Raw genomic sequence first — 26082 nt, forward strand, 5'->3', positions numbered from 1 at the left:
ACACTCATTCTGAAGGAAAGCGTAACTGTAGAATTAATCTTGGGCTATTGTTTGGTACGTACCAGGTTTATTTATTTACATACGTTAAACATTCATTGTAGGCTGACTAGTGCTATGCACTGTACCAGGCATTTGCGATAGAGGGAAAGACACGTTGGGGAGGAGAGAGTGATTTGAATGAGTCTGGTGTTTTTGGTATGAATTGGAATTGTAATGACACAGATCTAACTCTCAGAATGGCTTGATACTGGCTTCCTAGCAGAGTGCTTGCCACTTACTAGAAAGTCAGTAAATATTTAATTAATGAATGAAGAACCAATTAATTTGCCTGTTAATTAAGTAATGGAAAGTATAAATTTAGGATGTTGGGATGCAATTTTTTTTTCCTGGTGTTGAGCATTTAAACTCGTAACCTTTAAAATCCTGAAAACCAAATTATTCATGATAATCTGCAGAAATTCTTTGAGAAAATATGTTGTTAGTGATATGAGAAGATCAGTTTGGTATTACATGTTAGAATAGATCTGTATATAAGAAATGCTTCCTGTTACAATTTTTAGAACTTTCTTTAAACTCCCCCAATACTTTGTTTTTTTGTGTTAATGTATTATCCCTCAAAAGAGGGCCTTTAAGATAGCTTAAAAATATTTGTACCTAGGGGTTTCCCTCCTTATATGTTTGTTTTATTGTATTAGCCTTTCCTTTTGATGTGACTCGCCCTTACCCCTTACCCTCCGCACCTTTTTGTTTCCGCAGTATCTCTTGCTCCTCCTCCTCCCTCCATCCTACAGGTAACTCCTCAGTTACCTTTAATGGGATTTGTGGCCAGAGTCCAAGAAAATAGTAAGTTTATGTCTTCTTTATGCTGTAGATCAGATTATAGGCATAAAATGTCATTTATATGTAATTGGCTGAATAGTCCTTTGTTCACTGAGAGTTCACATATTTGCGTATTATGGGCAAGTTCCTGGGTGAGCAGCTAGTGTGATAAAATAATTAAGATGAAGTTCTTTGCTTTCAGATAACTTAAAATCTGGTAGTGAAGATGAGACAAGAATAAAATAAAGCCCATCTAAGAAAGGAAAGACCACATCTAACCAAGGAGATGCTACTTAGTCCCCCAGATAGCCCGTCTCTTTATCTGCATTGCTCAGACAGCTAGTAGCCTCATTTGCTGTCACTGGAGTCGCAGGGTCTGGTGGCCGGGCTTGAGAATCTTCCTCCAGTCTTGTGATTCCAGGTGTAAAAATGGCCATGATAAAAGGACCAGATAAAAAGGACCAGATAACTAATTTCACTGACCCCTTCAGTCGTCTCCTAGGAAAGCATTAAGGAAGCTCAGGAGACTGATGTCTCCGAAGCAGGAGGCCTGTGTCACACTCAGTGAGCAAACTGCTGTTACAGAGACCAGTGAAATAGGCCATAAGATGAACTCTTTTCTGGGGAGAGGTCTGTGCAAGGAGCCCACCCACATCACAGTCCCACGGTTGCATGACGGGCATGGAATCTGAGCCAGGCGTTTCCATTAATGAAATGTTTCATGCCATCAGTACGATGAAGCCCAGAGTCTGCATCTCATAACAGGGGTGGCCTGACCAGAGGGGTACACATATTTGCACTGTGTTGCTTAGGACTCCTCGTTCTTTGATGGGCGTTGCTGATACCAGAAATGGGAGCTCTTAGGAGAGCAGGAATTTTCGGTGGTTCTGTTGGCTGGCTGTTTCCCCTGCACTTAGAGAAGCATCTGACACAAAGCAGACGCTTTAGTCCCTGGTTTGTTGTTGTCGTTTTGTTTTGGGGGGGTTGATTTTTTTATTTGTTTGTTTTTTGTGCTTTTGTATCTAACCAAATGCCCCGTTTTTATGGACACATTTTTTGGTTGCATTTTAACTGGTTAGAATCCTGGCCCACTTGCCTGAGGGCTCACGGCCTCTTCCAGGTGCCTTTGATCTCTGTTCGCTTCTGAAAATAGTCTGACTTCCGCTTATTGGAAGGTAAACCGAGGAGCACCTCCAATGTTCAGCAGTGTGATTGCCTTTTGGAATAGTCTTTTCTTTCTTTCCATAGTCACATATATTTCTCACCTACAAAATGTAGAAAAATAAGAAAACTTTGTTTATGAGGTGAGCTGTGGCTGATTTTATGGATACAGCAGGGATTCTGCGTTCAAATGAATGTTCTCTTCAAAACGTTCACCTTGGAAAGATGTGTACTTGTCTTTTAGAATTATCTTCTTAGTTTTCAGGTATATTACTTTGAAGATACTCTGGTAGCAGATAGTCTATAATAAGACTGATACTTGGAAACAGTCTGGAATTACTTGGAACCAGGTATACTGGGCTGAGTAGTGCAGAGCTGGTTCTATTATTCTTAAAATCCTTCTATGGCTCCCCGTTGCTCTTTGGATAGAATCCAAACTGTTGGAAGGCCCTTCCTACTTAGTCCTCTTCAGCTTCCTTATGCCTCTTTCTCCTAAACTTTGGCCAGTTCTTTGAAAGGTTCCTACTTTCTTACCTTTGTATATTTTTTCTCCCTTCACGTCGGACATGAAGCGTCCACCCTCACTCCATCCTGCCCTCTGGCCAGTAACTCTTACTTATTCTTCAGGTTCAGGAAGCCTTTCCTGACCTATGTAAGAGTTTTGGTCTGTTGCTGTGTTTCTCAGAGTGACTTACAGCACTTACTGCGTGTAATTACAAGTGAAAATTCCGTTGTCCGTGTCTCTATGACTTTTGTCTACTGCTCTGTCTCGGTGCTGAACATAGTGGCTAGCCATAGCAGGCTCTCAGTTGATGTTTGTTGAATGAATAATCATGAAATATGACTTTAAAGTTACTGATATTGTCCCATAATAGTGTGTCTTTTAAGATAACAGGCATTGAAGTTCAAATTCCTGCTTTTCCACTTACTTAGTGAAGGACTACTTAATCCTGGAAAGCCAGTTTCCACATAAAATGAGGATTAAAATGGTAGCTTATGTCAGTCTCATTAACTCTGAGGCATTATAAGAAATAGTAAAAATGAGCAATGGCAGAATCTTTGAGTAATTTTATAACGTAATTTCTCAAGGTGATTGTTTTGAAAGACAGTGTTCCTTTGGATCTTTGTTTTTATGTCATTGTTTAAAGTCAGCCTCTTTACCTTATAAATGCAAATAGGTTATACTGTTGATTCCCAACCTTATGTAATTTGTCATAAAATATATGCTAAATCACATATCTGTAGTTTTTATTTTAAAAACCCATTAGGAGTAAAAGAATCACTTTTAATGAGTAAAGTTTGGAAGTGCATCAAACAGGCAGGTTGGGAAGTCGACTGGCAGCGCGTGGGAGAGCCTGGAACAGGACAGAGGGCGGGAACCGACGTCCCAGTCCCCCCGGCCGCCCGCAGTCTTCCACATCCCCCTGGTTGAACCAGTAGGCCCACGTGAACGATAGACAGTAAACAGGATTGCTCAGAGAGTCGCACAGAAACAGTACCGCTACCTCACGAATAAGAATAAATAAATGAAATTGGGCGGCTGATAAATGCAGCTTTACTCAGTTTATTTTGTCCAGTTACGTACCAACCATTTTGAAAAGCTTTGAGTTGCCTGAGTTTGGCTATATGCTGATACTTGAGCTGTGGAAGCAGATTTTTAAGTCACTCTTGCATATTTAGCTTGAGGAAATTCTGGATCATAAATCAGTCTGAACTAGGTGAAATTCTCTCTATAAAAAATAGCAAGCACGAACATCTTCATGGATGAAGTTACCCAAAGTCTTGTGATTTTCATTCCACTAATTTGGTAAAATGCTCTTTAAAAAAATTCATTGAAAGGAATGGAGATACTAATATTTGACTATTTACAAGTGCATTCTAATTTATTAAAAACTAAATATGCTTGTAAATGTCCAAATTATTAATATTTTTGATAACCACTGCTCCTTGGATATAATATAAAACCAAACTATATTGTACTTACTCTTTCTTTGAAAAAGAGGATTGTGTATTAGCATAAACAGGTTCTAAGAGGCTCATTTAATAAATACTATTTTGGTTAAGCTTTATTTAACACCCATCAGCCCTGACCCAGAGGGAGGAGAAAGTCATGCTTGGAGATTTGAAACATTGTAGTTGGTGGGGAGCCTTCTCTTGCCCACTTATTTTTTGAAAAGATCATTTTAAAAATTAGCATATAATGGATAATTTGTTTCAGGGGTATTAGTCTGTGATTCGTCAGTCTTACACAATTCACAGCACTAAACCATAGCACATACCCTCCCCAGTGTCCATTGCCCAGTGAAAGATCACTATTTTCAAGTCTAGATTTACATTCCATGTATATAGAGGCTTGGATAGAAAATACTGAACTTTGCATAACATGTAGTATTGTTATCAGCTTGATACATTCTTAGTTTCAGATACACCACCTCCACCACCACCTGTGGAAGAACCAGTCTTTGATGAGTCCCCTCCCCCACCTCCTCCCCCAGAAGATTATGAAGAGGAGGAAGCAGCTGTGGTTGAGTATAGTGATCCTTATGCTGAAGAGGACCCACCGTGGGCTCCAAGGTCTTACTTGGAAAAGGGTAAGTTTCAGAAGGATATCTAGAGGGATGGGAAGACACCTCTACATGGAAATGGAATTTACTCATTCTGAAAATCTCACTTATTTTTTTACTGATAGGTAAAGTTTTGCTTGCATAATCTATGCAACATTTATTTTTTATTTTTTAATTATTTTTTAAAATTTGGCAGAGATCACAAGCAGGCAGAGAAGGCAGGCAGAAAGAGAGGAGGAAGCAGGCTTCCCGCTGAGCAGGGAGCCCGATGTGGGGCTCGATCCCAGGACCCTGGGATCATGACCTGAGCCGAAGGCAGAGGCTTTAACCCACTGAGCCACCTAGGTGCCCTATGCAACATTTTATTAATTTAGCTTACAAGGTTCATGATTTTTTGAAAATCACACTAGTAAAATTCTATGACTCTCTGATTTTATACTGATGGTTATTTATTGTTCCTACTGAACATGCTTTTTTATGATTGATTTCTATAAGACAAAAATTTTAAAAATAGACTTTTTCTGGAATGCCTCTGGAAGAGGATATTTCCAAATTATTAGTTATTTTTGTGGTATCTTCTTTCAGATATTTTAGGTTAAGCATCTGCATATGAAATTTTCTTCCAGACAATAATGGTTTCTCAGTTTCTTTGCGAAGTTGGGCATTTTTTAAAGTGCTGAATGAAACTTTTCTGACATGACACTTTTGGGACACAGGCTTCCAAATCTCACGAAGACTAGCTCAGAAAAAATGTATGCTATCTTCAAATTTTCTGTTAAGGGAATTGAAGCTTCTAACTTACTGGTTTTAAAAATTGACCACATTAGAATCACCTGGGGAGCTTACTCTAACAAATAAGGTAAAGGTAAAGCAACAGTGACAGATTTACCCTTCCTCATAAAGCAGGAATGAATCCAGAAAAAAAATACAAAAATAATGATTTTCAGACACTGGATAACAGGCAGCGGTAGACTATGACCCCATGGAGAAGGAAGTCACACAAGGTAAACCTTTGATTGTCTGAGTTTGCTAACTAGGGGAAATTTCTGGGCCACAGTGCAAGGAGGTGGAACCCAAATAGCCTGGAGATCTCACTGCATAGGCAAGGTAGAGGTCAGAGTCTTAGAAGACCACAGAGAAGAAGTAGTTACACAAAGACAGAGGACAGTGCTCTGGAGAGCTGCAGGGCATCCCCTTATGTCTTTGAGCGAATAGTCCTCTATTTAAGTGTGAAGAAACCACACCTGAGCGTGGAGAGAGAACAACCAGAAAGGAGTACGCAAAAAAATTACCCGAAATAACAAGTCTGGGAATGGTTCATGCTCCTGAACCAGCCAGAACAGAAAGACCTTGCAATGCACAGGGTATAGAGAAGAGGCCTCAAAACTGTCTGCCTTTAGTGATGGGGCCAAATTAGCCATACACTAGAGGTTACTCCAGACTGCCCTAGCAAATGCTTAAATACAACCCCTGAACACATCCAACTGATTTCACGTAACTTAGTTGATCTCTAGAACAAAATCCAACATTGCTCAAAAAAGTAAAAAAAAAAAAAATCCAGAGCACCAAAAGGTAAGATCTGCAGTGTCTAACATCCAATCAAAAATTCCAAGGCATGTAAAAAAGCAGGAAAATATAACTCCTAACTAAAAGAAGTCAGTGAAAAGAAACAGAAATGATTGAGATGGGGGAATTACCAGACAAGAGTGTTTATATTACAAATGCCCCAAGGGTCCAAGAAGGTAAAAGCAAACATAAACACAAAAGAGGAGCAGAATGTCTTTAAAAAAAAAAAGAGAGAGAGAGAGACCCACATAGAATTTCTAGAGATGAAAAATAACAGTATCAAGAAAAGATCAGCAACTTGGATGATATAACAATAAAAACTATCCAAAATGAGACGTGGAAAAAACCAAAAAACGGCAACAGATATGTGGGACAATATCAAATAGTTTTCATTTGCAGAAGATATGATTTTTTTTTTTTAATTATTTGAGAGAGTGCAAAAGCAGGGGGAGTAGTGGAGGGAGAGGGAGAAGCAGATTCTCCTGCCGAGCAGGATGCTTGATGGAGCTGGATCCCAGGACCCTGAGATCATGTCCTGAGCTGAAGGCACACACTTTACTGACTGAGCCACTTAGGTGCCCCAGAAGATATGATTTTATATGTAGAAAATCCTACAAGGAATCCACAAAGAAGCTGACAGAGCTAAAAAGCGTGCTCAGCAAGATTGTAAGCCCCAAAGCCAATGTGCAGAATTAATTGGATTTTATTTTTTAATTTATTTTTAAAAAGACTTTATTAGAGAGCGAGCGACAGAGATAGAGCGCGTTGGGGAGGAGAGGGAGAAGCAGGCTCCCCACTGAGCAGGGAGCCCGATGCAGGGCTTGATTCCAGGATCCTGGGATCGTGACCTGAGCTGAAGGCAGATGCTAAATGGACTGAGCCATCTGGCTGCCCCAAATTAATTGGATTTTTATATATGAGCAACAAACACTTGGTGATTGAAATTTATTCAATTATACCTTTTGTAGTAACATCAAAAATATGAAATACTTAAGGATAAACTTAATAAAATATATGTAAGACCTATATGAGAACTGTAAAACATTAGGAGAAATTAATAAAGGCCTTAAATAAATCAAGAGATGTATTATGCTCTTTGATCATTATTGTTCAATAATTGGTTTTACCCAAATTGATCTGTAAATTGAATGCAATTTCAGTAACAATTCTGGGAGCCATTCTTACAGAAATTGATAAGGGGATTCTAATAGTTATATGGAAATGTAAAAGATCTAGTGGAATCAAAACAGTTTAAAAAAACTAATGTTGGAAGATTTAAACTAAGGCTCCAGTATTTGGGGCAGTGTGGTACTGATACAAGTATAGAAATCTAAATCAGTAGAATATAGAATCTAGAAAAAGACCCACACATGTTGTTTAACAAAGGTGTCAAGGTAATTCAGTGGGGAAAGGATAGTGTTTTCAACAAATGTGCTACAACAACTGGATATCCATCATTTGGGGAGCTTATATTAACAAATAGTGGACTTCCATTTCTGGCCAAGGTAGATGTAAAAAATTAATGTTCATGTAATTTCCACCCTTACTTTACCATATACAAAGATTACCTTGAAATGTATTTTAGACCTATTGTACAGCCTACACTATACACCTTCTGGAGAAAAATGTAGGAGAAAATCTCTGTGTTCTGGGATTAGGAAAAAAAATTATAGAGAGCACATAAAAAATTGATGACTGAATATCATTAAATTTTTCTTCTTTAAAGATGCTATAAATAACAAGGCAAGCCTAGACTGGGAAGAATTTTAGCACAATAAGTAAGGAGGCAAAAAACTTGTAGAAAAAAAATTTGAACACACTTCATTTAGGTGCATGAATTGCAGATAAGCTCACGAGAAGATGCTTAACATTATTAGTCATTAGGGAAATGCAGATTAAAGCCACAGTGAACCAGACTAAATCCCACTGCACACCCTCTAGAATGACTAGGTAGAAACCCGGACGATACCAGGTACTGGAGGAAGTGTGAAGCGGGAGCGCTTAGGCTCTGCCGGTGAGAGTGCAGCACGTTTCAGCTACTTTGACAAACAGCTGTCAGGTTTTCTTTTTTGTTTTAAGATTTTATTTATTTATTTGACAGACAGATCACAAGTAGGCAGAAAGGCAGGCAGAGAGAGAGGAGGAAGCAGGTTCCCCGCTGAGCAGAGAGCCCGATGCGAGGCTCGATCTCAGGACCCTGGGACCATGACCTGAGCCGAAGGCAGAGGCTTTAACCCACTGAGCCACCCAGGCGCCCCCAGCTGTCAGTTTCTTAAGAAATTAGACATACGCTTGCCAAGCTGATCTGGCAGTCCTCGCCTGCATGTAACTTAAGAGGAATGAAGGTCTATGTTCACACAAAGACTTGAACTCAAGCGTCCATAGCTGCTTTATTCATAATAGATAAAACCTGGAAACAGCCCACATGTCTTTCAACTACTGAATGGATAAACTAGTTGTGGGATATCCATCCGTTCAATGGAATACTGTGCAGCAAAGAAAAAGGAACAATCTTACTGATGCAAGCAACAGTACGGATGGATTTCAAGCCTTCTACCAGTGAGAGAATCTGGACACTAAAGACTCATACTTCATGGTTCCATTTAAATAAAATCTAGAAAATCAGTGGTTTTCAGGGACCAATGCTGGTGGGTGAGGAAATTTACGTAGGGGCAAAAGGAAACTTTGCGGTGTGGCATGTTCTGTGTGATGACTGTGGCGGTGGCGGGGATGTGTTTGTCACGTATACAGTGCATGCATTTGGCAAAACTCACTGAACTCTACATGTAAGTGGTTATATTTTATGTCTAAATTACACCTTAATAAAGCTGTTTTTTAAGGAAAATAGCCTGAAGTCCTACAGTAGTAGGGTAGGACTTTGGGCATGGACATGTTTTACAAACTCCCTGCCTGATTTTCACGCTGTCCTAGATAAAGTGATGACAGTTTTCAGCTCTGAAAAACCAGGTCAGTTATTCCTTAAGAGAACAGCACAATAAAGGAACAGTTTTGCTTTCTAACAATGGACTCTTCATTGAATATGTTAAAAATCTGCAGAAATTTGTAAGAGAAGATAGTGAGTTAACTTTCAGTCCAGGTAACTCTTTGGAGTTTTTAAAAGTATGTCTGAATTGTTCTCTAGAATGTTTTTCAAAGTTTGATTTGTCCTTAAGTTGAGATCTTTTAAAACATGAAAATCAAGTAAGTGCTTTCTTACTCTTTCTGGCAAAACAAAAAGAATCAGCCATGCTTTGCTTATGGTTGCTTTTTCGTTTGAGTGTACATGAGCGTTAAGCCTGCTGCCTAATGACTCATTTCGTTAGCTTAGACGGGAGGGCCTGCCGGCATTTGAGTCACTTACGTTGCATTTTGTGTGTTTGCACCTCCCGACGTAAGAAACCAGAAGCCCATGGGCATGCATCCCAGCATCAGAATTTTTTAAAGTTCTTCCCATAATTCCAAGGTTGAGAACCATTGCCATTGGTTTATCTTAACCTTTGGTGGTTTATTTTAACCTTTGATTACTGCCCATACTGGCCAAATGGAGATAAGGTGTATATGTAAGTATCTTGGTTTAAAAGAACAGATAGTTTTATGTATTTATTATGTTGCTTGGCATAATGCTAGAGTTACTATGTATGTAAGGCAGTTAGTCTCCCCATTTTGCAAACTAGGAAATGGAGGTTCAAAAATAATTTATATAATAGAAAATGTTAGTGTTACAAAAAAGATAGTATCACAATAGTTATTAAGATAATAAAATATGCTAAGAGTTATATAGATGTTCACTTACCATAAACAAGGCCCAGGGCTATATCTTGTATGTTCATTGCTTCGTTTAATGCAGCTATATTGTTTTGAGGGTTAGGACTATGTAATTTCCATTATACAGCTGAGTAAAAAGGAGCTTAGGAAAGTTAAGTATATTCGGTAAACTCACAAGTGCTGGAGCTGGGATTTGAACGAGGTGGTGTAACCTTAGAGCCCACATTCTTTTTTTTTTTTTCCGTTTCCCCTAGAGCCCGATTTCTTAACCACTGTACTCAGCTTGATTTCAGATCCGGGATTGAGTCTTAGCTGTACTTTTTATTAGCATTAAATTCCTCCTGGCAGACTTCAACTTATTTGTCAGTGCCCATTTTATATCCTTCCTTCTATCAAGCCATCTGTTCTTGTGTTCTTCCAGCTCAATGATGTAACTTCTTGGTAGAAGTATAAACAATGTATGGTGACTTACCAGGTACATTTCTGTCCTCACAAGACTATGACAGTCCCTTGTCTTACTCACCCGCCTCTAAAAATCAGCCTGGATGTTCCATTAACGATTGTCAAAAAGTGAATAGTGCCATTATTCTATCTGGGCATTCCAGAAAGCTGTTCAGAGGTCGTGGCGTTTGTGGTGTGTCCTGAAGGATGAGTAGGAGTTTCTCAGACAAATTAACTAGGACAAGTCACACTCAGTCATAAGTCTCTGTGGTAGTTTTGTTTTATTTGAGGATTAAGTTTGCATGAGAAACTAACAAAATGTACTTGTCAGAATGAGAGCTAGATGGAGATTCTGAGTGAAGTTCTGAGTGGTATAATAAAGGTACAAAGGACCCTTTTATAAAAATAAATCTTCATGTGGAGTTGAGCAAGTTATAAGGTATCCCAAGTTAACGGAACTGTTGAGATCTAATGATTAGCAACCAGAGATTGTCTCAGATATTGTTACCAAGTTATTTAAGCAGAGAAGATGACAGGAGAGCTGACATCTTCGTTTTCTTAAAACTTTTGGCCCCTCATTGTGGATGTGTGGCAATGGCCAGCGCGGCCTGCGGTTTGAAGGACTGTGTATTGGAGACTCCGCTGCCGACACACACAACTCTTGGGACTTCAGCTCCTCCTTCTGCTTCCCGAGAGGTGTAGGCTCTACAGTCGGAGGAGATGGAAATCTGCCGCTCCCTTACTCTCGCTCTCTCACTTGGCCCTTGTGGTGCGAGTTACCGCAGAGAGTAATTCCCTTCTTTAAAGACCCCGGTGTGGGCACGCGGTGCTCCGGCCGAGCTCAGCTGAAGTAGCCGCCGCCCTCCCGGTTCTGGGACTGGGCCCCTCTCTGCAGTGAGGTAGTTGCCCCTCGGCTCCTGAACGGTAAGTCTGACTAAACGGGGTTTTTTTTCCCTTTATACTGTTTCGAACCTAACCTCTCCGAGATGGGATTCCATTGCACGTAACGGAGTATTCGAAGAGCATCTTTTGGTCCGTGCTTAGAAAGTCCCCGCAGTGCTGCGGCAGCTGGGAAGGGATGGATGGGTATTCGTTTACTTGTTTCTGTCTTTCTGGGGATGTTATTCTTTTCACATCCTATTTTTTTTTCCCCCTCTAGTTGTGGCAATTTATGATTACACAAAAGACAAGGAAGATGAGCTGTCCTTTCAGGAAGGAGCCATCATTTACGTCATCAAGAAGAACGACGATGGTTGGTATGAGGGCGTTATGAACGGAGTGACTGGGCTCTTCCCGGGCAATTACGTGGAGTCTATCATGCATTATTCGGAGTAAAGCTCAGCAGGGCTGTGTTTCCCTCACAGGAATAGTCAGGTCTTCCCAGATTATCAAAAGGCCCTGGGGATTCCCCTCCAGTGAAATGAAGGAAGGATACAAATGACACAAACTGCTTACGTTTTTTTTGGTTTATTCCCCAGTATTAAAAAAGCAAGCTGAATCTGAACAAACGGATCTTTCTGCCATTATTTGTACTATATGCTGAGCTGTTTGCATTAAAATAAAGTGACCGTTTCTAAATCTGTCCGAGGCATAACGGCATAGAACTCTGTAAAGCAAATCAGGTTAAGACTGATTCAGAAAATCTGGGATCTTCCTCAGGAATACTCTACACCCTTGGGATTTCTCCTTCTGCAGAGCCCGGGGCACTGGCTGTTCCCCAGTGCCTGTGCGAGGGGGGCAGCGTCTGGCCCCAGTGCTGTGCCCCAGCCCACCTGCTTCCACTTGGATGAGAAGGAGCGAACTAGGATTTAACTCTCATAGTTCACCATTTTTATAACTGTTTCGATGGCTTCTTTCCTTGTAACCCTGTGCATCCTGCATTCTCTCGGCACTGGAGTGCGCTCCGGGAGTTTCTGCTGCTGACTCGCATCCCTTCATGTTTTCAGTTTGTAGACTGAGGGTGACGAAGTGAGTCCCCAAACACTCTGAGGGTGGTCACTAATCGCTGGTTTGATTTTAATGCGCTGCCGCCGATGCTTGTGGGCCCAGACGTGTGGCGTGTGCGCGCCTGGTTCGCGGACCGGGGCGGGCGTGCGGAGCCAGACGGGAGGTTCCCGAGGCTCCCCGAGGCCGACCTGGAGAGAGTGTTGGGTTCGGAGACGCCCTAGACTCTTGCCTTAGGCACTGTTTCCGGAGTAGAATCTTGGGAGGTCAGACCAGCTCTTTCTCCTTTCACTATTTAGGAAAACATTCTTTTTTGGAAAATAGCAGTTATTTCCAAGTCTCTTGACAGTCCCTGGGAATCAGAGGCTTGCACTGCGCTCCCTGAATGTTGTTAACGGCCAGGGTCAGCTGCTGCGGAGTCTACTCAGTTCTGAGAAAGGGAAATACTCTCCCAGCCTTGTGATTGGCTTTTGAAGTCGCTGCTCTTGGTAAGAATTTGAACCTTCGATCTCGGACTAAAACTAGTGGAATAAAAGGTAGGAGGCCAATTATTCATCCTATTCCATAGATAAAAATTAAGATAATTTGGAGCAAAACAGTGTTTTTTTCTGTCTGCACAAGTTATAGCTTCACATTCAGTGCAGTTTGTAAGGCAGACGGCTCTAATCATCACTTCTGTAATCATGTAAGAAATACTGAAAAGGCCCAAGAGGGCTCGCTGCTCGCCAGCATCCGGGCCGAGCTCACGGGCCCAGCGCGGCCGTGGGTTGTCCGCGTCCCAGGACCTTTGCCAGGTCATTTCCCAGTGCTGGGGGCAAAGGGGAAAGGCAATGACCACATTTATTTCAAATGAAGGCCTTGGACAGGATAGTGCAGGTAGAGGAATTGGATTAAAAAATGGAACAAGAGCACTCGTGTATGAGGGAATTCGGACGGTGTAGGCAGAAGTTAGTATTCCACTTGTAGAGCTTTTCTGGGCACAAAACTGCATCACCGTTTAACAGGCCTAGATACAGAGTTCCCCTATCAAGACTTTGTTTTAATGTGGCAGGGGTTTCCCCCCACACGTTGCAAGTTAGCGATTTTGCGTTTAGATTTCTCCGACACTTTGATTTGGGAATTTAGCGTTCATTAACTTGCCTCCACTTCAGGCTTTTGTTAGGTCTTGACATTCTTTATGTCCTGTTTTCCTTTAAAGTAGCGGCCCCGAGTGTCCCCTGAGCCTTCAGGTTCATTATGGACCAAGACTATCCACCTGGATAGGTTATAGTGTTGGTGTAAAACTAGGGAAACTTTTGAAATTTAGATGTGTTCCAGTTTTTACTTAAATAGCTTTGTGCTGAGAAAGCTTAGTGGATATTTAAGGCAAGAGGGTATTTTGAAATCCGGTATAGTATTCACAGCTCACACCTACAGAAGCAGAGAAGATAATTGTGCAGAAAAGTTGGTGGCGGTCAGCTCGCCGGCTGGGCCCCGGCTGGACTGTGGCGCGCAGGAGACGCCGGCGCAGTCCTTCCCACGGGAGCCCTGCAGCAGAGGGGCCGCCGGGGTCCGCCGACTTCTCGCTGTTATTTAGTACTAATGTATACAGTTGTTTTAAAAACACCTTTGAGTTTTCTGCATATTCTAAATTTCTGTACAGTTTTGAATTCTATATATTGTCTTGGAAGGATGCTATGTAATGATGATGATGGGCCAGGCCTACAGTAATTGGAGACTTTTAATGTATGTAATATTTCACAGATTGCATGCTATTAATAGTCTGTGAAGGTAGTATTTCTTGATTTATCGTAGGTTCCCCCTGTTTGTCTTTTTACGAACTACAGGATGGTTGGTAGTAGGAATTCCAAATGGATGCAGAACTCTTACAGGATATAGAATATTGTGGCAGAGATGATCCACGTCTAGACTCTGCTGACTTTTAAGCAACCATTTTAACAGGATAGAGGGAATCTAATGGCAGCGGGGATTTTTTTTCCATCTGAAGTGCTTTTTCTTTAAAAAAAAAAAAAAAAAAAAGTGACTTAAGTGTCCCTGTTCCCCCCTCCCCACCCCACACCTTTTTGGTACTACTATTTGAAAGGCCACAGGGAAATGAATGAAAATACACTTTTTTGTTGACCTTATGGAAGGCAATCAATCAAAAACCAACACAGTGTCAAGATCTAGACCTGAGAGATTCAGCCTGCTGTATTTGGAGTAAATATGAATCTTTTAAGATGACTTGTTCAGTATTCTCCATTTTTTTGGCTCCTTGCTTTCACCCTCCCTCAGGGGCAACTGCCGTTCCCATCTTAGGGCTGGGAAGGGCCTGCTGGTTTCACGGTGTTCCTTGCAGTCACTAGGCGGCGAGACACTCTCCTCCCTCCCTTTCTTCCCTCCTCCTGCTTCCCCTTCAGTACCCAGCTAGACAGAAGGTTTATACATCTTGACGGTGACGTCTGTGATGGGGCTCTGCTCCCCAGCAGTCTGAAGTTGATGGTTGCTTAGGATTTTTCTGCTTTAGAGGCATCAAAATGATGGTAGTTTGCTTTCATCTTTTTGTGTTCATTTTCTTTTAGGAGGTACCTTTCTGCATTAAGAACTGTTCCTTTATTTTTTTTATTACCCTTTCTCCTTGGTGGAGAAGGATGACATGTCCTGAAGGCTGCCTTTCCCCTGGAACAGGGTTTGTTGGACGAATTGGCAGGTGACTGCCAAGTCTTTGAAAAGAATGGGGTCTGAATCACTTTCCAGCTGTTCCCTTCTGAACCTCTTTCCCAGGAACTCCTGACTGGTGTTAAGGTGATTTCCCCTCACGTCATTTACTTAGAATCATAGAATTTTAGAGCTACATGAGATTTAAAAACTTAGTTCATTTTCATTTTGACTGAGGAAGTTAGATGTTTCATTTCCGGTAACAGCTAGTTAACAACAGTAGTTCCTGACTCCATCAATGCCTGTACTCTTTCTACAGCTGTCTTAATTGAATATGCTGTATGGTTTTTGTTTTTGTTTTTTTTAAATTATGAGTGCTACTTGATGTCTTCAGGAAGATACTTGAAAAGATATGCTGTTTTGATAAATACCATCAGTATTCAAACTGTTTAAAGAGTGTATTAAGCACAACTTAATTAGTGAAAATCATGTTCATGTTAACCCTTCTACTACTCCACTCAGTACTGTGTAGCAGAACAGGTGACCTGACTTCAGCACCGGCAGGAGCCCAGCGAACAGCCTTATCACACCAGTCCTGAACGGAGGCGCTGTGCTCATAAGCTTACATCTACTTGATGCTGATCTTTATTCCTGTTTCTTACTGAGAATTTCATAATTCCTAAAAAAAAAAAAAAAAAATTAACAAATAAAACAATAGGGCCTAGCTGTATACAAATGATCCTTGCTCAGTATTTTGTAAAAAACACAAAAACAAAAAGCTTATTTTCACATTACGATGAACGTGTCTTTTGCAACTTTAGAATTCTATGGAAAAGCAGCTTTTCATATTTTGTGTCCATGCATCGTTTTTCTTAAGATGGTTTACAAAAAAGAATGTTACAACAACGTGTGATTTGGCCAGTTGTATTTTCAAGCTCCTCCAGGGAGGGCTGGTGTCCCGAGCAGAGTCGAAGTCCCGCAGGAAGGCTCGAGGGAGCGGGCTGCTGCCAGTCACGGTTCTTGTGTGTGCCATGAAGCCACCTCCAGCTGAGGGGGGGAATCTTCACTTTTTAATTTTGAAATTGTATTTGAAATTGTTGCTGTGTACTAAGAACTTGACTTAAATAAAATTCTACAAAGTATGTCCCCAAGTGTCTTGTGAATGTTTTTATGCAAGTAACCAAAGAGGTTACGAAGGTGGTAAATCGAAGTGTCCTGCCGAGAAGCCTTCCCTGTTGCTCTAACTTGACCCGAGGGTTCTCAATACAGTTGTTTCACTACAAAAAAGGGAGCTTTTTTTCCTCTCTGCTTGACAAACAATAGTGAGTTGTTAATGCACACACTTACACGCACCTTGACATGGGAGACCAGCATGTAATTGTTGTGATACCAGAGCTTTGGAACAAGCAGCATCCCTCTTTTAAGGAAGAAAATCTTAAATACCCAAAGCTTGCTTGCTGCTCTGCTGGTCCAAACTAAAGGGTAACCAGTTGAGTGTACCCAACTGCAGCTGCATTTACCTTCCCGCTTCATCTGTCCTTACTGCACAGCTTCGTTAGGGGCCCCCCAGTAGAACCAGCAAAAAACCCAGTTTCTTAATGATGCCAATCCACAAACAGTCAAGTCCCCACGTTTAAATGAAATCTATGTATTCCTTTTATTAAGGATTGGGTAAGCTGACATAATGAAAACACAAAGAAAACAAATTTACACTGACTGTATGACTACTGTCCTAAGCCATTACAATAGTTCACCGACAGTAACTCGTAATTTGGAAAATAACTTAATCCAGCAGTAGAACAAAAAAACATCATCAGTAGTACTGAATATATCTCTCTCATATATATATATCTATATATATATATATCTATATATAGGTTTGCACAATCAGGGAGCAAGGCACATAATGAAATGAGAGCATACATTTAAGCAGAAGAAAATAGCAACAAAGCTGAAAGAAAAATGGTAACTTCACCTTTACCGAGCTGTGCATAATCATAATCTTGAATAATGTTCTCTATCAGGTACGTTATAATGCAGTTCCTTTGCCTTCTTTTTCATGCTTTAAAAAACTATATTCCTACATTGTATCTATTTATGGCAAAGCTCCCACAGCCTAGATATCAGTGTAAGCCTTGACTCCATTTTTTTTCAAGAAATGGGAAAAGGATCAATCCCAGTTAAATATGTGCAACTTTCCTTTAAAACAGTAAACAATGTTTTTACAACATTTAGCACAAGCTAATGGTATTGTAAATGTATATTTCTATAAAAGGAGTTCACTGGTGGCTAATGATAAAATTAAGCAAAACCCTTTGAAACATTCCAGTTAATGCTTATTTTCTAGGAGGGATTATTTACAAGTAGGAAAAAAAAAACATATAGGAAGTAGGAATCATGAAAAACGGCAGTTTTTGGTATTAGGTTATAATAAATCTGACAGACAATGGACAGTTCCCAAAATGCAAAGACTTTCTGTAAGTGCTGCAAGCATGTTCTGCCTAAGGAGAGGCTGAGGCTTCGACAGTTAAGAGCGTGGTATTAGCGGCATCTGCGATGAACGTGGTCACTGCTGAACTTGGCCGTCCTTCCGTATGTAGTATTCGCCATCACCCTGACTCGACTCACTTCTCGAAATGTCTTTGGTAGAAAGCGGACAGACCCCATTCAGGTAGATGAAGCCATCTCTTGTGAGACAGACACTTGATTTCTGCGCAAGCTACAAATACTCCTCTTCCTTTTCTTTCGTTAGCACCTCAAAGTTTACTTGTTGGATTTTTTTTTTTTTTTTTAATGCTATTCCTCCAAGAGAGTTCAAGGCACTGGGGATTATAGCAGATAGTGTCTTCTCTTCAACAAAGAGCAAACAAATTGGAGGTTTTTTCCCTTATGTGTTTATCAAGTACATTGTTTTATTTTAGCAAATTTATTCTACAGCTAAATTTCAGGTTTGTTTTACATACAGACCTTCCAAGGGCACAGTAAGAATAGAGCACTTGTTTAGTTGGAGGGACAGACTGGCAAAAGTATAGAAATGTTTTACTGAATTTTTAAAGGAAAATAAACCTTAAAAGATAGTGGGATATTTCATGTACTCGCATCTCTCTGTGCATCAAATCTCCGTTTAGTGAGGGAGCACATATTCTCACAGGACTAGGGATAACCTTATATAAATGCTGTAACGTGTATAAAAGTGCCAAAAGGAACTGGCAACAAAAACAAAAGGGAGTTTAAGAAATAGACATCTTCTCCTCAAGTGTGTAATCCAAATTATCATACCTACTTTACTTAAAGCAAGTCATTACACCCATCATCCTACAGGGCCATACAGGTTTAACTAGTCTAAACCTGAATAAAATCTGAGCCACTGCATCAGTTATCATGTTAGCTCTGAAGGGATATGAAGGGGGGGGGGAAACCAGGGAAAAGGTTTTTTTGTTTGAATTCACCTCCTGTTTGTAAGAAATTATTTTTAGCTGAGGAAAAAAAGATGACAAAGATTTCTCTGCTGGCAGCTTGACAGTCAAATAAAACTGGTCCATACCATTATCTGAACCTTCTTCCCAGGCTCTGTTGGCACCTTACATCCCGGACACCGGCTCACGAACGATGGTACACTCTCCCCGAAGAGCAGCTTCTGAAACTAACTGGATGCACAGCTCCTGTTCATCTTGATCTCAGAGTTGTCACTGTATTGGATCATGACCTCCCAATTTTGTTTGAACTTTGATAAACTCAGCACTGTTTTTAGTGGCAAGTCAGCATTCAGAGAGAGGACTTCCATGATGGTTCCCAGCCCTCGGAGGATGCCGTCAGTGGGCAGGAGCTGTACAACAGCCTCACCTCTACACGACTTTGACATTTTCTGATGAAAACGGTTTCCCGTAGTTTTGAAGTCACCAATCTTTCTCATCTTAAGAAGTCCCGGAAATTAAAAAAATCCAATTTACAGTTAAGTGGGTACCTATACAAACCATAAGAATACCTTTCCTAGGGGAAATCAGAGCAGCTAAAGAAATAATGTATGTGAGTAGTAAAATCCAAGCTGAATAACATTTCAGTACAGAAAAACCTAGCTTTTATATTCTTACCTAGAACCTGTGAGATCTGTTAACAAAACAGGCTCTGCTGGGCGCCTGGGTGGCTCAGTGGGTTAAGCCGCTGCCTTCGGCTCAGGTCATGATCTCAGGGTCCTGGGATCGAGCCCCGCATCGGGCTCTCTGCTCAGCAGGGGGCCTGCTTCCCTTCCTCTCTATCTGCCTGCTTCTCTGCCTACCTGTGATCTCTGTCTGTCAAATAAATAAATAAAATCTTTAAAAAAAAAAAACAAAAACAGGCTCTGCTGCCCTTCAGAGTCGGTACCCAAACTAAGCACAGGGCGATCACCAATTCTGAAACGGTCTGTGGTGGAAGTTAGGGGTGTCACTAATTAACCAAGTCACTAGCTGAAACAGGCACCTGTCTGCACTGCCCTCAACATGCTGTTCATTTCTCCAAGCTGCAGGCAGAACTGGGGGCAATTACTTCACTCGGGAGTTATGCAGAGCTTGGCCACCGGCACGGGACCACGACAGGGCGCTGTGCCCGCTGAGATTAACGGTGCAGATGTGCAAAAGGTCACTTCCTAAGCCTATCGAGCCGACAAAACTAAGAGAACAGATGAAAAGATCCAAAAAGTATCTTCTAAAGAAGTAGGGCTTTAAAAAGCGCGCAATGGTACATGTTCTTATTGCTCCATAAGCACGTGAACTGCTAACAGTGTCCTAGAGAGCTAGGAACGCAGAGGTGCACTTCGAATTCTGTGATGCAATCCTTTTTTGGAGGTGGGTTTACAGCAGTATCTTGTGTATACAGTACAACTTCTGCTTCCTCTTCAGTCATTCACTAACTCCGCCCCACTGCACTGACATCACTTTCCTTATGGGACAACGTCAAAGATTTTTGCAGTTTGCACTGGAAATCCTTATTCACGACAGGGAGAGTGTCACTGCAGGATGTGCTCCTGTGTCCCTGCTGGGATGGCTCGTCGTTGTTTCAGAGCAGCTCGGAGACTGCGTTTATTTGTAATGGTCACTTCATCATCGTAAACTGATGAGACAGTACACATTTCTCGCATATACCAAGGAAATTTCACAGGACAAAAAAAAAAAAAAAGGCATTAAGCGTAGTGTGAAGCATACAGGATTGTAGTGTGTCATCAGAGTAATGATTTCATGTCATACCATACTGCACATGCATGATACGTAATGCCACTCACGGTACCCGGACTACACGCCTCCGCAGAACCGCTGGGAGCCCGCACGGATCTCCAGCGCCAGGCCACGCAAGCACTAGTGCGCGCCAGCGGCTAAGGATGAGCCGGTCTGACGCTTCCCCGCTCCCCCTCCCTCTGGGCTAGTCCCACACTTCAGTGAATTCTTCGTTGCACATCACAGTCCACACACAACCTAATGATACCCACACAGGGGGCTGTTCTGTTCTTTCCTAATCACCCACCCTAGAGCAACACACACAAAAGACTTATTTCAGAAGCTAACTTTGTTTTTTGTCATGATGCACTGTATTGGACACGGGATATGTATACTTGAAACAGCAACTGTCTACAGACCTCTACTATGCACGTCTACCGAAAGCACACACAAGAGAACCGGGGACCGAAGACAGAGCGGGGCGGAGCATTCCAGGGGTACCGCGGCAGACACTCTCGGACGACAAAATCAAAACAAAAGGATCACGAAGCCAAACTCGAGGCTTCGCGAAGCTCAGGGGAAAGAGTCCAACAGTATAAAAAGAACTACCCGGGGTTACAGTACTGAATTACCCATGTATTGCGGACAGAGCTTCCCTGGGCCAGAGCACAGCCTAGACACGGCGGGATGAGGGCGGCGCTCCTGCGGCGAGAACGGTTCGGGCACGCGCCGTCTCCTCCCCACGCGCGAGCGCGGACGCACGCGGCAGGTGTGCAAACTGCCCGCACGGCCCGGGACACCCCCCCCCCCCGGCTGCTGCCCGCTTCCCGACGTGAAGTGCCCCTCGCGTGCCAGCCGAGCGGCTCGACCTTCAGCCGACTGGGGAGAGACAGACACGCAGCCCCACCGATACTCCGCCCGCTCTGCGGTCCGCTCCCGCGGAGAAACCGCACGCCGCACGCCTACTCCGCAGTACGGGGCACACGGCCTGCGCCGACGCGCCGCGCGTGGACACTTCCAAATGCCTTCCAAGCCCGTCACTGGGAGTTTTTGGTCCAATCCACATGATACACAACAGAAATCGTTAAGGGACAGGACACGCATCCCCTTCCACGCCTCTTCCACCCAAAATACACAACCCCTTTTCAGATGAGGAGATGAAAGAATAAATAGACTCACTCTGAGCTCTACACAGACACATACATATATGTCTACACACACACGCACATACACACGCGCACTACCTATATACGCAGAGCTGTGTGTGTCCACGCACACGTACACACACGTCCCGCTGGGTTCTACCTGAATGACCACACCATCACACTGGGAGGCTCTGAACACCAGAATCACAGGCGGTCAGGGGAGCGGACTGCAGAACTGGTTACAGACACCATGGAAATAAAGTCCGACGGTGGCCGCTACCAGTCTCTCGAGAGCTTGGTGTTCTGGTCTCTTTTGGGGGGAGCGGGAGGGGGGCCTCTCCGCAGCGTTGCATAGCCCGCTATGTGGCCACCGCCGAGGCCGGCCTTCTGCGGATCAGAAAGCAGCTCCGGCGGCGGCGGCGGCAATGCCATGTCGTCCATGGTGGCCGTGGGCTCTGCTCTGGACGTGCGGGCGGAGGAGAGCGAGCCGTGCCGGGTGATGGACTTCCGTTGCAGGGTCCGGTTGAGGTCAGCGAGGAAGCCGGGCTGCACACTAAGGCTGGGCTTGGGGGAGGTGGGCACTGGAGGCACGGCGGCGGCCGGCGCCGGCTGCTCAGACATCTCCGCCTGCGTGAGGCGGGTGCTGTCGTTCCGCTTGGGTCGCGTGGGCGGAGGGGCTTTCTTCGTCGACGTTTTGGACCATGGCTGTGGCTGCGGATTGACGACGGCCACTTTTGGAGAGGTGTTTCCCGAGAAGACGGCCGGAATCTCTATGGGGGGCAGAGGAAGCTCTATTTCAGGCGGAGGGGGGGGAAAGTCAGAGTCGGACGGAGGAGAAGGAAACTCGACGGCAGAGCCCTTCCCACGCCCACTCAGGACAGACGCTTTTGTGGCCGCACACCCTTGCTGGAGAATTCCGGGAAGGTTCACTCCGGAAAGATTTAGTTTTCCGGGCTTGGGGGGCGCGGCCGGAGGCGACTGGGTCTCTTTGCCGGGAGAGCCTGAGGGTTCTGCCGGCGCCGCAAACTTGCTCACTAGACTGTCCACGGAGGGTCTCTTGGGCTCAGGGTGCTCTGCGCAGCCGCTGGACTTGATGCTGGAGTTTCGCTGTGGGGTCGGGGGAGGTTTCTTTGCCCCGGGGCTGGACGTCTTACTGGTCTTCTTCCCTGGAGACCCACTTTTGTCAGAGGCAGAAGCTGGGGGTGTCGCCGTCGGAGGCAGAGGGGCTGGGGCTGGTGGGGGCGGGGGCGGCGGCGGGGGAGGAGGAGGGGGGGGGAGGAGGAGGAGGAGGAAACACCAGGCTGCTCTCAGGTGGAGGAGGAGGGAAGTCCGGAGAGGGGACGGGGATAGAGCTGGGCTGCCACTTGGGTTTTGCTTTTACAGCAGGAGGCGACTGTGGGGCCACATTCGCCGAGGGAGGCTTGAAGGGCTGCTCCGCGGGAGGAGGGGCTGGAGGGGGCGGAAACTGGCTGGCGATCTGCTTCACGACCGAGGGCACCGGAGACAGCGGAGACGGAGGTGGCTTTACACAGAAGCTCTGCTGCTTCGGCAGTGTTGGGGGGGGGACTGGAGCAGGAGGAGCAGGGGAGGAGGGGGGAACGTGGGGGACAGGGAAAGCGGGCTGCTTTTTTGCTGGGGGAGCTGGAGGAGTAGGCGCGGGTGGCACCGCTTGTGTCATGGCAGGTGGCACGGGCTTGGTGCTGGTTGGTAGGGGCACGGTCACAAGGGGCTTGGGGGGCGCTTGGGGAGGGAGGGGTGCAGGGACAGGAGGCGGTGGTGGCGGTGTCGGAGGGGCCGCTTGGGCGGCATGCTGAACGTGATGAATCTTCAGTGGAGGGGGTGGGGGGCTGAACTGCGGGAGGGATGGGGTGCAGGGTGCGGGTTTGAGCTGCGCCATGGCTGAGCCTGGGGTGGGGGGCGGGGGGGGAGGAGGGGGCGGGGGAACGACTCCATTGGGGGGCACCAGGATCTGAGGCTTTCCTGACTGGGAGGTGGACGTCAGAGACTGCATCACTGCGGGTGCTGGAGGCTTGAACAGGGGTCCTGAGTGCTGAGAAGCGTTCTGCAGCCTGGTTATTGTGCTGTACTTGACGAACATGGTGGCTGCCGAGCCAGCAGAAGGTGCAGACTGGCTGGGCAGAGGAGGGGGAGGGGGCGGGGGAGGAGGTGGGGGTGGGGGAGGGGGCGGAGGCGGGGGCGGCAGAGGTGGGGAAGGCTGTGAGGCAGTGTAGGGGGTGACCAGCTTGGGCTGTGGGGATAAAGGGGGCATAAGTGAGGTGTAGGGTCGGTTCACAGACTCCACTCTGGCCTAAAAGGAGCATAAGGGGGCGGGGTGGGGGGAGAGAGAAAACACAACAAACACAACAGTTACAGAGGTAAGCTTTGACTGCATCCAACTCAACAGCAAGGAATCTGGGACATGCGAGAAAGGATCCAGCAGTGGAACAAGTCCGGAAGGTGAAAGTCGGATCCCGGGCAACAAAGGCACAGGGAGTTTGCCCTCCCGGCAATACTCTCAAGTGGCGAGACTGCCTGACAATCTAGGGCAAACGTCCTGCTGACCAGTGATGGGCTGACTGACTTCCGAGCCGTCTCGCACACCTGCACACCTGCCGTGAACAGGAGCTCCCGCGGGAGGACCTCTGTGCACTGCCTGCCCCCCCGGACTGTGGCAAGCGGAGATGTGGCGGCTCGAGTTCACCCTTCAGGCCACGGCTGCATCCACACCAAGCAGATGCCATAACCGGGCTTAGGGGTGCTGGCGAAGGGCCTCCTGAGGAATGAGGATGGCTTTGTGACGCTAGCAAGCGGACACGTGAGAAATACGAGAATGTTCAGCAGGGCGTGCACAGTCACACAGGAATGAATGAGCTTGACACACACACTCGTGTTCGTGTGAGACACTTGCATCCAACATGCACAGAAGTCCAGCAATGCAGGAAAGGGGGGGCATTCTTTACATTTGTTTTACTGGAAAATACATAAAGAAATCCTTATAAACATTACAGCAAAAGATTTTAAAAACATCAAACAGAAAAAGGCAGGAGGAAATGAGAGGAAACCTTAGAAAACTAAAGGAAATGTATCCAGAAATGGCAGCTAGAGTTTGCCAACAACCTGCTGACCAGCCCCTCGGGGTACCTCAGGCACTGCCCGGTCGTCTGGTCGTCTGTGTCACGGAGCCACGCATGCACGAGTGTGGTTCAAGTGCTTTTGAAAAGAGCGAAGGGAGGTCCCTTGGTTTAATGAAGTCTGGGCAAATGTTTTAGGTTCTCCGAAAAGACTGTGAGGATCCAAGAGAAACCACATTTCCAAATCACAAATGACATCTATTAGCATCAAGAATGCTCAGGTTAGTAGACTGGAAGGCTCAGGATGGGGTGAATTCTGAGGCCCACCAGGACACTCACGTTTCTTTAAAAACTGCATGAAGTAAAAGCATTAGTCTGCGAGACTTGGTTACAGGAGTCACCCAGGTTAATGTGTTTCCAAAGAACAGCCCTGACCTTAACTTGACCCTGTCCTGGCTGCTGCGGGGATGCAGACCTTAGCCGTGCTGGCCTTCTCATTTGGCACCTGAGGCTGAGGTAACAGAAGAAACACAGGTGGGGTCAAGACAGACGGACTATCGCTTCTGCACAGCACGGTGCGCGCCAGAAACTACCCCGACCGACTCCGCTGCTTCAGCACGGAGCATTCGGACCTTTTGTTTATTATTATTTTTTCTCTTGGCCTTTCATTTAATATATACATGGTCAACACTATTAAAAATTTAGTAAGGCAGAGGACTTTTCTTTAGATACCTGAATTGTGTAAATCTGCTTCTCTAACTGGGTATACAGTTATTAGCACCAGAGAGGGCTGTTTCATCCCAACTGATTAAGTAGGGAAAGGAAGATGGAATTACTTCTTAAAATCTGAGCCCCTGATAAGGGAGTTAAACAGTTTTGTGACTTCATGTCATTAGAGCCAATTTTCAAACATTTCTTTCCAAGACAAAAGCGTTCCACCCCCACACCGGGCTATTAACGCCTCTTGCTGAGGGGCAGTTAGTATACCACAGATGCAAATTAAGGAATAAATCAAGGGAAATTATCCACTTAATTCTCATTGGTGAGTGTTCCCGCCTAAGTGATCCAAACCAAAACAACAAAAAAATCACAGTGGTTACTGGGTAAAAACACATCACTGAGGCCAGCTGTGCCACTGGTCCCTCAGTGACGGCCCGGGCTCCTCCTGCTCAGAGGGCAAGTACGGCCAGGACACGAAGCTGTCCACAGAACTTCGGAGGCAGGCCTCTATGCTGTCTTTCCCCCGGGCTAAAGAACCTACATGTTTCTAAACAGTCCTGCAATTGTAACTCGTCCTTCAGTGTCATTGAACAAGATACCATACAAAGCCCAGGGATCCAAAATTTTAAGGGGATTAATCTAAATTTAGTCTACGGCATGTACTAAAATTTGAGAAAATTCATCAATGTGCAGAGAAATGCCAAAAAGAATAGAAGACAAAGGAATGAGTCTGAATAAATGAAATTAATAATGAATAGTGAACCATTAGCAGCTTCTCTGAAACAAAGTTAGGGCACTGGCATTAAATGGCATTGGTTCATCCCAACTGATAAAGGGTGAAAAGGAAGAAGTCATTATTCCTTAAAGTCTGAGCCATTGGTAAGGTGTTCAATTGCCAGTTTGAGATCTTAGGTCAATAGAGCCAGTTCACAGATACTCATTTCTGAAGAGAAGTCAAAGTAAGAATACCGAAATAGGGCACAGAAAGAGTTCTAATTAAGGAATAAAAGAGCAACAGACTAACCCATGGAACAGCAGAGATTTTTTTTTTTTAATATAA

At 44.4% G+C, this 26082-nt stretch overlaps 2 protein-coding genes across 35 annotated transcripts in view; one reads left to right on the plus strand and one right to left on the minus strand.

The window, feature by feature from the left end:
- ABI2 (abl interactor 2) overlaps positions 1 to 16039 on the plus strand; it is a 119291-nt gene extending 103252 nt beyond the window's left edge. For 14 of the 34 annotated variants that reach the window (XM_044241382.1, XM_044241380.1, XM_044241364.1 and 11 more), the window contains 3 exons: positions 757 to 843; positions 4398 to 4571; positions 11476 to 16039. In XM_044241382.1, coding sequence (XP_044097317.1) covers positions 757 to 843; positions 4398 to 4571; positions 11476 to 11651 — 437 coding nt within the window. In that variant the 3' untranslated portion in view covers positions 11652 to 16039. The remainder of the gene's footprint in view (positions 1 to 756; positions 844 to 4397; positions 4572 to 11475) is intronic. The other 20 variants (XM_044241384.1, XM_044241372.1, XM_044241373.1 and 17 more) reach the window with 3 other exon arrangements.
- Positions 16040 to 20417: 4378 nt separating this feature from the next.
- Positions 20418 to 26082, minus strand: part of RAPH1 (Ras association (RalGDS/AF-6) and pleckstrin homology domains 1) — a 95693-nt gene continuing 90028 nt past the window's right edge. Inside the window, 2 exon segments of the mRNA XM_044241392.1 lie at positions 20418 to 22506; positions 22508 to 23539. Coding sequence (XP_044097327.1) covers positions 21508 to 22506; positions 22508 to 23539 — 2031 coding nt within the window. The 3' untranslated portion in view covers positions 20418 to 21507.

Source organism: Neovison vison, chromosome 3, assembly GCF_020171115.1.
Source record: "Neovison vison isolate M4711 chromosome 3, ASM_NN_V1, whole genome shotgun sequence".
Classification (NCBI taxonomy): Eukaryota; Metazoa; Chordata; class Mammalia; order Carnivora; family Mustelidae; genus Neogale; species Neogale vison.